Genomic DNA, 13,795 nt, shown 5'->3' on the forward strand with positions numbered 1-13,795 from the left:
AATATTTTAAACAATTAAATATAATGATAATAGCACGAATTGTCATTTTATTAAAATGACAATTCGTGCTATTATCATTATATTTCATTTTATTTTTAATTTTTTTAAAAATTTTATTTGTTTGTTTTTTTTTTTTTTTATTTAGTTCAATTGAAAAAAAATTAAAAAAAAAATTCAGGTGTCCGTCAAGTCTCGCTGACCTAGCGGGACACCTGACGAACACGTGGTCTCTCGAGCAACGTGGGCATCTCTGGCGCCGAAGGACTAAACAACGAAAATTTTTCACTTATGGGACTAGTTTGCGACAGACTTCATTTACAGGACTAAAATGATAATGAGGTTCAATTACGAGACTGAATAACAAATGTACTCAAAAAAAAAAAAAAAAAAAACAAATTAGAAAGTAGAAAGTAGAATAAAGATGGAATTAAAATAAAAACTTCTAGAATATATTTGAAATGAAATAGAAAATGATTTTCAAATATGTTATGAATTTAAAATTCATTCTTACCCAAGTGATATTTTAAAATTAGTTATTGGATCCGAAATGACTTTTTGCTCAAATAAAACAATTTGAAGTAGAAAGTGGGTTTAAGTGTAGTTGATTAGTGAATTTTTATTTATTTTTTTTAAATAATAACTTTGATGTAATACTTAAAAAAATATTTATATATATTTTCGAAATTAATTTATTTATTTTATTATTTTGATTCCTTCCAAATCAATATATATGTTTAAATTTTTTAATAATTGTACTCCAATATATAACATAAAATATTACTTTTTTGGTGCCAGTTAAAAGTGTGTTTGTTTGGAGGTTTGGATTTTGAATTGAAATTTAAATAGTAAAAATTTTGAATTGTAATAGTCGTATGATATGATATAAATAGATGTTGATGTAATATTTTGAATGAAAAATTAATTTTAGTATAATATAAAAAATGAAAAATAAGTGTGATTTGATTTTTTTTAGGAAAAAAAAATCGATGAAAAGTAAGATTTTTGCAAAATCCTACAAACGAACACACTTTTATTATATTCATATTTTCATTTTAGTCGGTCGCACTTATTTTGTCACTTAACTTTTTTTGGAAAAGAATTATGTATTTTAATCTTATTTTAAATTTTTTAAGTTATAATTTATTTAATTTTAATTGAATATATAATTATTTTTATTATACAATAATTATTATCACTCATGCATTCTTAATTATTTACTAATTATATTCTTCTTTCATTCTTACGTCTACGGTAAAATAGACATAATAGTCGGAACGAAAAGAAAATTATTTTTTAATCTATTATAAAACTCTTAAAAAAAACCTTTGAATTGAGAATGAGAAAAAATATATATATATATATATACTCCCTCCATCCTAGAACTATAACTTGGGTTGGATTTGGTACGAGATTTAAAAAAATATTGATATTATATTGATAGTGTGTAAAAAATACATGTAAATTTTTTTTTTTGCCCTTGTAAGTGTATTGGTGTAAAAAGTAGTAGCAATTGTGTAATAATACACTACAAAAAATAATATATTTGTAACGGAATTCCGTCCTAAAAGTTCACGTAGCTAACATAATTTCATTCCTACTTCCGTCTCTAATGTGATTAGTAACAGAAAAAGTAGACTTAGAGACAAAAAAAATTTTGTTACAAAAATGATTTTTTCTTATAGTGATAATGAAAAAATAAATGTAGTTTTACAGTGATATGATTATTTATGGAAATGAGACTATTGTTTTGAGACGGATAAAACTGGTAAATATGACTATTGTATTGAAACAAAAGAGTGATAATGAAAAAATAAATGTAGTTTTACAGTGATATGATTATTTATGGAAATGAGACTATTGTTTTGAGACGGATAAAATTGGTAAATATGACTATTGTATTGAAACAAAAGAGTGATAATGAAAAAATAAATGTAGTTTTACAGTGATATGATTATTTATGGAAATGAGACTATTGTTTTGAGACGGATAAAACTGGTAAATATGACTATTGTATTGAAACAAAAGAGTGATAATGAAAAAATAAATGTAGTTTTACAGTGATATGATTATTTATGGAAATGAGACTATTGTTTTGAGACGGATAAAACTGGTAAATATGACTATTGTATTGAAACAAAAGAAGTATATATATATATATATTTTATATAAAATGCAACTTTCTAAATTCGGAAAAAGATAACTCCCCTCACATTTCACTCTTTCTTTCTTCTCTCTCTTTCTAAATTTACCCCATTTGTCTCTAAGACCATAATTTGTGGAAAACACTAAAAATAGAAACACTAAATATATATATATATATATATATATATTAATTAAAATAAAATAAAATAAAATAAAATAAAAACAAGTGTCAAGGCGTAGTTTTTGGCCTTAGAATCATTCACATCCACCCAACACTTAGAATCTCACACTTATTGCATTCTCACTCTCCCTCTATATATACACATTTATCATTTCTCTAACACCTCAACTCAACTTGAAATAAACAAACAATGTCATGTCCTACACAATAATTTTGTGACACATACATAAAACTTTTTCTTTTTCATTACATTCAATAAAATTCATCTCATACTATCATATCACCAACCCACATCTTCTTCATAATCTTATTCCAAAGCCCGTCGTCGTCCTCGTGGTTCTATCACTTTTTCATTTATAATCGAGTCGAAATAATTTTTGGGACTTTTTCAAGAAAGCGCGCGGCAAAATGGTGAACGCAGATCTGTTCCGGACCATTGTTGGAATTCTCGGTTTGTGATTTTATTTTATTTTTTCGATTATATATAATGATGTGTTATTTTGATATATGCAAATCTGTTGTTTATATTTTTTTATTTATTTTTGATCCCTTGTTTTGTATTTTATTTGCAGGAAATGTCATTTCCTTCTGCCTATTCCTTTCTCCAATGTAAATTTCTTATCCTCCAATTCTTCATATTAATAATACTATTTTTTCGATGTTATACTATCACTTTTTAAAAATTCACTATTGAGCTTATTTCTTTTGGAAAAATTTAGAATTTTTCAACTTTTAAATGTATAATTTTAATTTATTTTTTTTCTAATACAATGTTATAAAAGAAAAATACATTAATTAAATAAAAATACAATAGTTAGTTTAAGAAATAAATATTGTCATTATATTTGTTTGTTATGACTTTATTACTTACAAAATAACATTTGCATTTCTATCTACAAGTAAATATATATATATATATTAACTAGTGATGTGACACTTTATAATTTTAAATATATATTTTTTTTTAATAAAGTTTATAATTCTTCCTTAATTTAAGATTATTTTTTATTTTTTATTTTACCTTTTACTATAGTCATCACGATTCGATTCGATTTATTTATAGCGTGCGTGCATGCATGCAGGCCGACATTTTACTCGATATGGAAGGACAAATCCGTTAAAGGGTTCAAGCCCGATCCATACGTGGCAACGGTGTTCAATTGCGCAATGTGGATGATTTACGGGATGCCCTTTGTGCATCCCGACAGTCTTCTCGTCATCACCATCAACGGCATTGGCTTGGTCATCGAAACCTTTTATATCACGGTCTTTGTCATCTACTCCGATTGGCACAAACGCGTCAGTATAAATATATTATTTTCTCTATAATTATTTTTCATTAATCACATAAATAATTTTTATTTACATTATTTATTACATCAATTTTTTTTTTTTTTTCAATATTCAGCGCAAGATTTTTCTTATCCTCGCCGCGGAAGCTGTGATCTATGCCATCGTTTGGGTCATCGTACTTTTATGTTTCCACACAACCACTACTAGGTCGATGTTCATCGGTATCTTTTGCATTATTCTCAATATTGCTATGTACGCTTCCCCGCTTACGGTTATGGTAAGTACTACTATTCATCGTTTATTACGATAAATATATATTTTAGAATTACATATATTATATTATATTTATTTATATTTTAAATTTTACAGAAAAGAGTTATCAGGACCAAGAGCGTGAAATATATGCCATTTTTTCTGTCACTTGCAAACTTAGCAAATGGCGTCGTATGGTCCCTCTACGCCCTCATCAAATTCGATCCCTTCATCTTGGTAATGATTAAGGCCTTATATATATACAGATTTTTTAAAGTTTTGACGCTATTTATTAGTATGTAAATTTAATATCACATTAGATATTAATATATATTTTTTTTTCACAAATCATCGCCACAAATACCTAATTTTTCATTATTTTCAAAAATTTCAAAGTTTTTGGAAGTCCCAAAACCTCTATGTAAAATTTCTGCATTGTATAACAAACAATTTTTCTTTTCTTTTCTTTTTTTTTTTTTTTTCTTGCATTATATTGCATTAGATATTAAGGGCTTTTTTTTCTTTAACATTTGAAATCAAAATTAAAACTATTTACTTGTACAATTTTAAAATAAAAATATACTATTTTTTCTCATAAAAACTCAAATAAAATATGCATTTAACTAATATATAAACCTTTCTATAATTTTTACATAAAATATTGATGGAATAGAGAATGTTGATTGGTTTGTACTTGAATTTTATTTTTTAAATTTAAATAATATTTTGATGCGATATTTAAAACTATGCTAACTTAATAGTAAAAAATATTTATTCTAACTGCAAACCAAACAAGTATATTAACATATATTTTGGAATTATTTTAGAATATTGAAATAGTACTAATTGAATAACATATAGGAAGTTCGATGAAATATATTTTTCTTTTCAAATATACTGCCGATGAATAGTGTCAAAAATAATTCGAAAACATACGCTAATATTTTTCTCGTGTACGTAGATTCCAAATGGGTTAGGGACTTTATCGGGAGTGGTTCAAGTGGCGCTTTACGCTATCTATTATAAGTCGACCAATTGGGACGAAGACGACATCAACACAACCAACAACAACAAAGGGAAAGAGGTTCAGATGCAAAGTTCTTCGGCCTAAACGCAAATTAAATTAAATTAAATTTTTAGAAAAAAAGAGAAAATAGTTTCTTTTAGGAACAAGTAGATGGTTTCTTTATCTACAAATACAATTTTTCATTATGCATTTTTCCAATAAATTCCCTATAAGACATACATAAAAGAATCCCTGTCGATTCCCTTTCGTTTTTTCTTTGGTTGTTTATTTTTTCATTTTAGTTTAATGCAATTATATGAGTTGTAATGGGAATTTGTATTGTGAAACGAGAAAGAACTTAATAGTAGATTTATTGAGTTTTTATTTCGGCTAAATTCATTCGTCACAATTTTTTCTAACACATTTTCCGATTAATGTTATAGAAAAAAATATATATATGTTTACATAAAATATAATACATATATGTATATATACACGCGCTATTCACTAAAAAAATAATTATTTGATGCAAAATATCACTACTAGAAAAAAGGTTGATAATTGCGGAAATTTGTCGCAAATTTTAATCTGTGACAATTAAAAGTCACGGAAAGTACTTTCGTGACAAATTTATGTCATAACTTTTTGTTTTGACTATTCCGTAAATAATATTTGCAGAAAAAGCTACAAACAAATTTCCGTGACTATTTAAAGTAACGGTTTGTGTAACGAAAATGTCCAAGATATTTTTATTCCGTGTCTTTTGATTATTTCGTCACAAAAATTGTCACGAAATTTTTTTTTGACTATTTTAAGTTGCGGCAAAAATAATCAAAATATTTTCAACATTTTAAATTATTACAGATATTGTCATAGTATAATTTTTGTGACTTTTTAAAATCAAATGTCATAACATAAGTAACGAAAATAACTATAAATTTTTCTTATTATTGTTTGTAGCTATTCAAAGTAATAACAAAATAATAAAATCATCTTCAATATCTTTATTGAATATCGTTCGTAGTTATTCAATTTTTTGTTAAAAATTCATGATGATATATTAAATAAATATGTATATATTTTTAAAAGATAAATTTATAATCAGTAATATTTATATAGTTAAAATACAATAACAAACAAAAAGTTAGAGTAGATAGCTAAGTTGGCATGACAAATCGTGTAAGTCTTTAATAACTATAAGGTCGTGTATTATATTTAGATATTATCAACGCACTTCCCTATAAAAAATAAATCAAACTAAATCAGAATAAAATAAACACACTTTTCATTATTTGAATGATAGTAATTAGGACATAGGCTTTGCTTACATACTTATTTCTTTTTATGTTTTCTCACGGTTAATCAACAAAAAAAAAAAAAAAAAAAAAAAAAATTATATTAAATACATATTTTTTTCTCACAAAATATTAAAACAAATATTTATTCTCTCTCAAGTTAAATATTTAATTTTTTTTACTATTTTGAAATTTTTCTAAACTTCAAAAACCTAAACGAAAGGATATTCAATCATTTAATCTTCATAGTTTAATTTATAGGCTGTATAAATATATGTCAAGTTTAACCTATTTTTTTTCATAAAAAATGCATTATATTCAATAATTTTTTTTTCCGGAAAAATAGTAAAATAAATACAAAAACACATTAAATATATTAAATTCCTTTCTAATGAGTAAATAAGTAATACTCTATTAAATAATAGTGAAAAAATCACTTTTAGTCTCAATATAATCAAAATTCATTAATTTTGGTCTCAATATAAAAATTTTATCAATTTTAGTCCAAATATAACCAAAACTATCATTTTTTATGTCAATATAAACAAAACTCATCATTTTTGTCCCAATATAGAATTTTTATCAATTTTAGTCCCAATATAACAAAAAAAACATCATTTTTGGTCCCACGTCAACAAACCGACGAAAATTGTTAACTTGAAAAGAAATCAAACCTTATATTTATATTTGAAAAAATTGCACAATCTTGCAAGTCTATGTCAGCATTTTCCGTCGGTTTGTTGACATGGGACCAAAAAAGATAGGTTTGATTATATTGGGACAAAAATGATGAGTTTTGGTTATATTGAGACTAAAAAAACAAAAAACAAATTATATTGAGATCAAGAATGATGAATTTTGGTGATATTGAGACAAAAAATGATGAGGTTTGGTTATATTGAAACCAAAATTGATAAAATTTTTATATTGAGACCAAAAATAATTTTTTCCCTAAATAATAATAATAATAATACTCTATTCATCAGCTTTAAATGTATTGGTTTTGTCATTACAAAATATTATAATTCGTTAGTATAGATATCACCATACATTACTATTTTCAAACTTACATTTATTTACACATAAAAGATAAAAATCTAAAAATATTTAAATTCAAAAAATATTATAAATTATCATTAAAATATGGAGAAATATTTATTAAATTCCAAATTAAAAATAAATGAGCATTTTTGGTATTGTTGGATGAATATATGTATACAGCGCCGGAACTATTACGAATGTAAAATGACGAAAGAAAAAGCGAAAGTTGACGGGATTTGTATCCCGCATTAAAAATAAATAAATAAATAAGATGAACACTCCAATATATTAAACTTGGTTCGAATCAGTTTATTTGGTGGAGATTATTTCTTTCTCGTTGCTTTAAAATCAAATTTTTTAAGTAACAAAATTCATCCTTTTATCATGAATTTCTCCCAACTCAATATTTTTTTATTTTTTATTTTTCTTATCTTCTCCGTTATCTTGATTAAATTTGTTTTTCGTAAAATCTTTTTGAAAAAAGTTACATTCTCCAAGTTTTATTCGTGGTGGTGAGATAGTTGATCTTAATTCAGTTCGTTCTATCATGAAAAGCAATCGGTGGCGTACCAAATTTTTTTAAAGAGATCGCGTACAATGTGACGCTTGAAATCAATTTCCGATCCATAAATTAAATATGTTATGTTATTCTAATATTTTTACTCGAATTCAAGTTTTGAAATTTTCACATCTCGGTTTTCAAGTTAATCTATTAACAATCTCGAAGCAATTTCTCTTTTATGATGTAATAATCAAGATGGCTAATGAAATCCCCCAAATTCGTGATCAATCAACTGTCCGGAACATGTTTGATGATGAAGCAATGATCGATTCTGACAGAAATATAAATAACGTTCAGATTGTTGTATACGGACAAACAAAGAAGTGAATTCGAGCGAATCTCGCACTCCAATTACTTATGTTTCCGGTTCTCAGTCACTTCGCTTAACCGGTGAGGTTGCCACAATTATTTTACTTTATAAATTCCAAAAGCAAAATACAATAATAATAATAATAATAATAATGATAATTGGAAGGGATTGATACACATGGTACATTTAAAATTAATTGCAAAATAGTCGATAAGGAATGGTCTGGTGGTTGAATTTGTAATCCAAACGCCTCAGGTCACTTGGCACACATAGTTTGCCTAGTATAACTTGTCTGTCGAGCCTAGTTTGCACAACCTCTGTACATATATCCCACGTATCGTAAGTACGTTCGTATTCATACATACATACATATACATATATATATATGTATATATATATTCTGGATCAGGAATTGCATCTCTGGTTTTCAATTTTCTGTGCACAATACAATTGACAGAAATTTCATACCTTATACAATACAGCCCTCCCCTAGAAAATGTAGGTATGCATTAATCTTTCAAGGACCTCTATGTTTCCAGAAACAGAAACATCCCTGCTGCTGGTCCACAGGGATCATCCCGCCGCCTTTCGACGTGTCGATACCTTCTAACATCGCCACTACCTCGTCCATTTCGGGCCTTTTGTCCGGGTTCGCGTCCCAGCATCGCTTCATCACATTCGCCAGGGAGCTCGGGCAACATCTCGGTATTTCAGGCCTCAAGTTCTGATGGACATTAGCTCGTTATTGCACCAATCGGCACATAATGTATTGTTATTTTGAAAATGGACTGGGAATAGTGTTTACCTGCCGGACGACTGCTGATGTCACCTCGGAGAAACTGAGGTCGGGATACGGCATGTCGCAGCAATATATTTCCCATAAACATATGCCGAAGCTGTATACGTCGCATTTCCTGTTGTACGGATTACCGTTGAGAACCTGCGCTAATATCCGGTTATGCATTCTCAAAATTGTTATCTTTTTCTCTAAATAGAGGTAGCAATGATATAAGTTATAATACAAATACAACATATGAACTAACAATACATAATAATAAAATCTCTATATACTTTTAAAACTTGTATGACACTGTCTTATACTTTAAAAAACGTTACATGAAATCCCACTACTATAAAACCTCCCTTGTGTGATGAGTTAAAGATTTTGTCTATATGTTTTGCATGGAGAGAAATTTCATACAATATTTTTTAAAGTATAAGAAGGAGCATGCAATTTTTAAAATAAAGTGAGAATTTAAGCTGAATTTCGAAACCAAATAAATATTTAATGCAATATATTTTAAAGTAAAGGGAGAATTTACACTGAGTTTCGTAACCACAAGGAAATTATAAACAATTTGGCCTAATAATAATAATCCTACAACACATATTACAATTGAATTTAGTATGTATGGTATGTTCATACAACACACCGTGTATAAACCGTAAACTCACCGTATGATTTCACTTAACTCACTACATAACAATAGTTTTTTTTTTTTATCTATTGATTAGCCCCAATCAGCACATTAACCAATCCCCTAATCTTTGTTCTCTCCCGTGTCAACAACAAAGAAGGGTAAAAAAAAAACTAAAACAATTAATCGCTCCATCGAACGATGTGCAAATGTCTCGAATCGTATATAACTTATCGAAAAAAAGCCCTTTGAATGAACACAATAGCAAAAATTTTCAATTTTTTATTTGTTCGACAGTTACAAGCCATACCTCAGGTGCCATGTAACCAAGGGTTCCAGTCTCTCCCGTCATGTCATTGGGATTTGAGGCTTCTACACGAGCAACCCCGAAATCAGCTATTTTCACCGTACGTGTCTTATCTAACAACATATTTTCTGTCTTCACATCCCTGTGAACAATTTTCTGAGAGTGGAGGTAACTTAGCCTACGAAGCAAACAGTAAAGTCAGTCTCTACACAAATCAATTCTTGTTACTATGTGTAGGTAAACTTGTTGATTGGTGCATAACTTAATAATCAACAAAAATTAACCAGAGAAAATTGCAGAAAGTACCCTCGAGCAAGATCAAGTGCCATCTGCACAACTACTTTAAATGCGAGCTTCTTTCTCCGGTTCTTTATGAGATAAGATTTTAAGGCACCTCCCGGTAGATATTCCACGACAACACAACATATATTACTAGGCATACCAATCTGACCATTTTCTGTCTGGATGTTAAGATCCGAGGAGCCCATCGTTGCGCCTATAAACTGCAAATGCATTGCAATGAACATAAGATCAATAATCTGTACACTTTCCAAGCCAATGTTTCATTGAAAGGACAAATAGGATACTTAGGCTTTGTTTATATTGATACTTTCGAAACTTTTAGCACTAATATCACATCAAAATTTTCCTTTCACAAAATATAACATTAAATGCCCAATTTTTTACCATTTTCAAGATTTTCCAAGACTCAAAAACTTCTATCTAAACGGAGCTAAGTATTCTAGAACAAAGAATTGAAATAAATATCAACCTTTGTCACATTAGGGTGTTCGAGTTTATGCCATACAGCAACTTCTTGAGTAAATGCAGCTCTTAAGGATGCTATTTCAGTTTCCGTTCGGTGGCCCTCTTCGCCCCAGTCCAGCAGTTTAACTGAGAACCATAGGAAAGTAGATGAGCGAGTATGAAAACTATGGCAACAAACATCATGAGTTAGAATAAATCCACAGTTCGAATAACTGTACATCATATTCGCGTGGGTACATTTGGGTATAAGCATCCAATGTATTTGAATCATACATGTGAAAAAATGGCAAAAGTAAAATGCAGATTACATTTCCCAAATGAACATTAGAACATATTATCTACTGTATTTGACAAAGAAGTTTGAGTAAATTGTGTCTTTTTGTAGTTTCTTGGATCTTTCTAAAATTCTCTTTCCCCATTAAACATGAGACAAAACCTATCCTCTAGGTTTCAGTGCCTCACTCTCATCTTCTTGTCCTAACTTTGCTTTTCACCTATGTTTTGCTTTGCTTATCCTGTCCAATTTAGTGTGAGCACCCACATTCATCTCAAATACTATCATCGAAATTTTTGGTTCATGTTCACATTTTATCGCTCATCACTCAGATCCATACAATGTCACTTCTCTTGTCTAATAAAGCTTTCATTCCTCTCAGGATTCCTATCAGTTTGATTAAGTTTCCTGGTATAACATGCTGTAACATGATGGCACACAGAGAGCATAAAAATGCTGGATATCCTAAATCAATAAATACAAAGTGATTTGCAAACAGATAAGCAGCTAGACTTAAGGGGTAAGGACTATTTTCCAGAACTAGCATTACGATCACGTTATTGCTAGATCAAGTAGTGTATGTAACGCTAAACTAGATCATACAGCCAATTAATTATTATCCACCCTATCCTTTTTTACTGTAGCTTTTTCCCTTACAACTTCCTTTACACTACTCACTTCCCATTTAAATTATTTCTGAAAACAAGAAATGAAGAAGACATTGCTCAGATTCTTTCTTTTTTCAATTCAAATTATTCTCATTCATCCCCAATGTACCTATTGCCTCTTTATTGGGGTTTAATCTTTAGTCATTTTTCAACAAGTTAACTCTATTCCTACCACTATTCTCAATAACCAAAACCAGGTTTCAAGTCAAATGCAGCCGAAATCAAATGATCAAAGCAGTTAAGAAAATACTACGACGACGAGCGTATGAAAGGAAAGAATTAGTGAATTTTCAGCTCATCCTAAACCTAGAAATTTATAGTCATTGTCTCTTTGACTCTACGTCACTGTCTCTCTCATGCTACATATAAAGTTCTCTCCATTACTACAAACAAATTCAACTTCCAATCAAATATAGCAAGAATTCATCAGGAATTCATGAATTTCACAAAATCCTAATTAGGGCCTTTTTCAACCAACAAATTTTTTTTTTCTTTTTTTCACAGAAAACAATGTTAACCAACAAGCATCCATCCTCAACCAAGAAAGTCAAAGAGATAATCGAAAAGCTCGTTGAATCACATGAAAGCTGAGAAATACCAGTCTCAATTACAGCACTCACCTCCAAATCCAATCCAAACCCGTGCCTTCATATCACGGGTTCCACAGCAGTGCATTCATTACAGTGCCACTCAAAGATAACTATAAATAAAGAGCACAAATGACAAAAGGCGCAGAAAAAAACGAGCAAATTCATGTACAGATAGAACCTTAAGAACAGACTATATGAACTCCAGATTTGATCAGCACTGTTAGTTTCACATCAGGTTAAGAACTCAAAAACCATTCCATGGAGCACCATAATCGATTGTACCACGCAAGAAAATGACAAAAAGTAAAGTCAAAAAAAAGGATAAGCATTAAAATCAAAAGGATTAGAACTTTACAGGAAAAGTAGAAAGCGAACAAAAAAAAAAAAGTAGAAGCCACTCGATGGGAAAGGTGAGAGAGAAACACTAGAGTGACAAGGCGGTGACTGACCGGCAACATCCTGACCGTCGTAAACGCCACGGTGGACGGTCCCAAACGTGCCACGTGCAAGCACGCTCTTAATAATCAACTTGGAGGGGTCGATCTCCCACTCCTGTCGCTGCCTCCGGGCGGCGGTCGTCGCCGGAGCGGGAATAGGGGCGATGGATACCGTCGGAACGACGGCGGCGGCGGCAGTGGTGGCGGCGATGGGGGTGGAGGTCGCGGAGGAGGAGAAAACTTCTTCCTGATTCTTCTTCTTGTTCTTCTCCATCGTCCACGCCCTATTCAAGTGCCGCTCGAGCTGCTCATCCAAGCTCTTCAAATCGATTTGATCTGCTCGCACAAATCCATTCCCGCTTTTCTCCATCCTTCGCTGCTTAGTCGACGCTTAATTCCCCCACAATTACATAAATTTATGTATCTATAATTGCAGTAATTTTTGCCTAACCTGGGGTAGGGTTTTTCTTCGATTTTTGGAGATGGAGGGCGAGGGAGGAATCAGTTGAATCGAAATGAAAATGGAATTGGAATGGGAATGGGAATGGGAATGGGAATTGTGTATTATGAGAGAGCGGAGAGGAGAAGAGAGGAGCAGAGCAGAGAAGAGGCAGAGGCATGTGGTCACATGGAATTGCCTGACCATAACGTGTATGTATGACCCACTGCCCACTGCTTTTCTTGTAATTTTCGGAGGCTCCAGGATCTCGAGATCCAGACTGATTTTAGAATTCTGTGTTCTGTCGTAATCTAAAGGTTGTGCGCTCTCTGGTCCCGGGAGTTTCGTTCAACTGACCTTGTTTACTTGTTTACTGCGTCTCTTGCTGTCTTATATTTATCTTAAGTTTTGACTTTGATTCAAACGTCAGGAGCGAACTTAACTGTATTTGATTTTTTATTTGGAAATATACTTTATAGAAAATCGTATTTAACTGGTCATACTTTCTATCAACAGCCCGTTTCCATGAAAGTTTACATGATCTTTATCCAATTATTTATTTATTTATTTATTTTATTTTATTTATTAATATGTTTCATCAGTCTCATATCTATATATTCATTTAATTTTTACACAAAATTTTAGAAATATTAGTATTATATTATAATAAAATAAAAAAAATAAAAAAATTAAATTAACTAATAGATAAAAATAACAACGATATTTATGTAATATATCGTACACTACTGCTACCTACATTTATATATTAAATGTTTATTTCAAATTTTAAATAAAAAAATATCAATTTTATT

General features: G+C 29.9%; 2 protein-coding genes across 3 annotated transcripts; one reads left to right on the forward strand and one right to left on the reverse strand.

Annotated features, from left to right (window-relative positions):
- Nucleotides 1–2,731: 2,731 nt before the first annotated feature.
- On the forward strand, nucleotides 2,732–4,979 carry LOC127255151 (bidirectional sugar transporter SWEET5-like). Its single transcript, XM_051280545.1, has 6 exons — nucleotides 2,732–2,774; nucleotides 2,896–2,932; nucleotides 3,406–3,622; nucleotides 3,732–3,893; nucleotides 3,986–4,105; nucleotides 4,830–4,979. Exons 1-6 carry the CDS (start codon nucleotides 2,732–2,734, stop codon nucleotides 4,977–4,979), a joined length of 729 nt encoding a protein of 242 aa, XP_051136502.1.
- Nucleotides 4,980–8,267: 3,288 nt separating this feature from the next.
- LOC127255300 (serine/threonine-protein kinase STY13-like) lies at nucleotides 8,268–13,175 on the reverse strand. Of its 2 annotated transcripts, XM_051280785.1 has the most exons (7): nucleotides 12,557–13,175; nucleotides 10,580–10,701; nucleotides 10,114–10,310; nucleotides 9,811–9,985; nucleotides 8,888–9,022; nucleotides 8,551–8,806; nucleotides 8,268–8,399 (listed from the first exon to the last, which is right to left on the reverse strand). In XM_051280785.1, exons 1-6 carry the CDS (start codon nucleotides 12,912–12,914, stop codon nucleotides 8,600–8,602), a joined length of 1,194 nt encoding a protein of 397 aa, XP_051136742.1. In that variant the 5' UTR covers nucleotides 12,915–13,175; the 3' UTR covers nucleotides 8,268–8,399; nucleotides 8,551–8,599. The 2 variants fall into 2 exon arrangements, with proteins under 2 accessions (XP_051136742.1, XP_051136741.1); XM_051280784.1 differs by having other exon boundaries at nucleotides 8,268–8,806.
- Nucleotides 13,176–13,795: the final 620 nt, after the last annotated feature.

Source organism: Andrographis paniculata, unplaced genomic scaffold (genome assembly GCF_009805555.1).
Source record: "Andrographis paniculata isolate CXL003 unplaced genomic scaffold, ASM980555v1 Contig53END, whole genome shotgun sequence".
Classification (NCBI taxonomy): Eukaryota; Viridiplantae; Streptophyta; class Magnoliopsida; order Lamiales; family Acanthaceae; genus Andrographis; species Andrographis paniculata.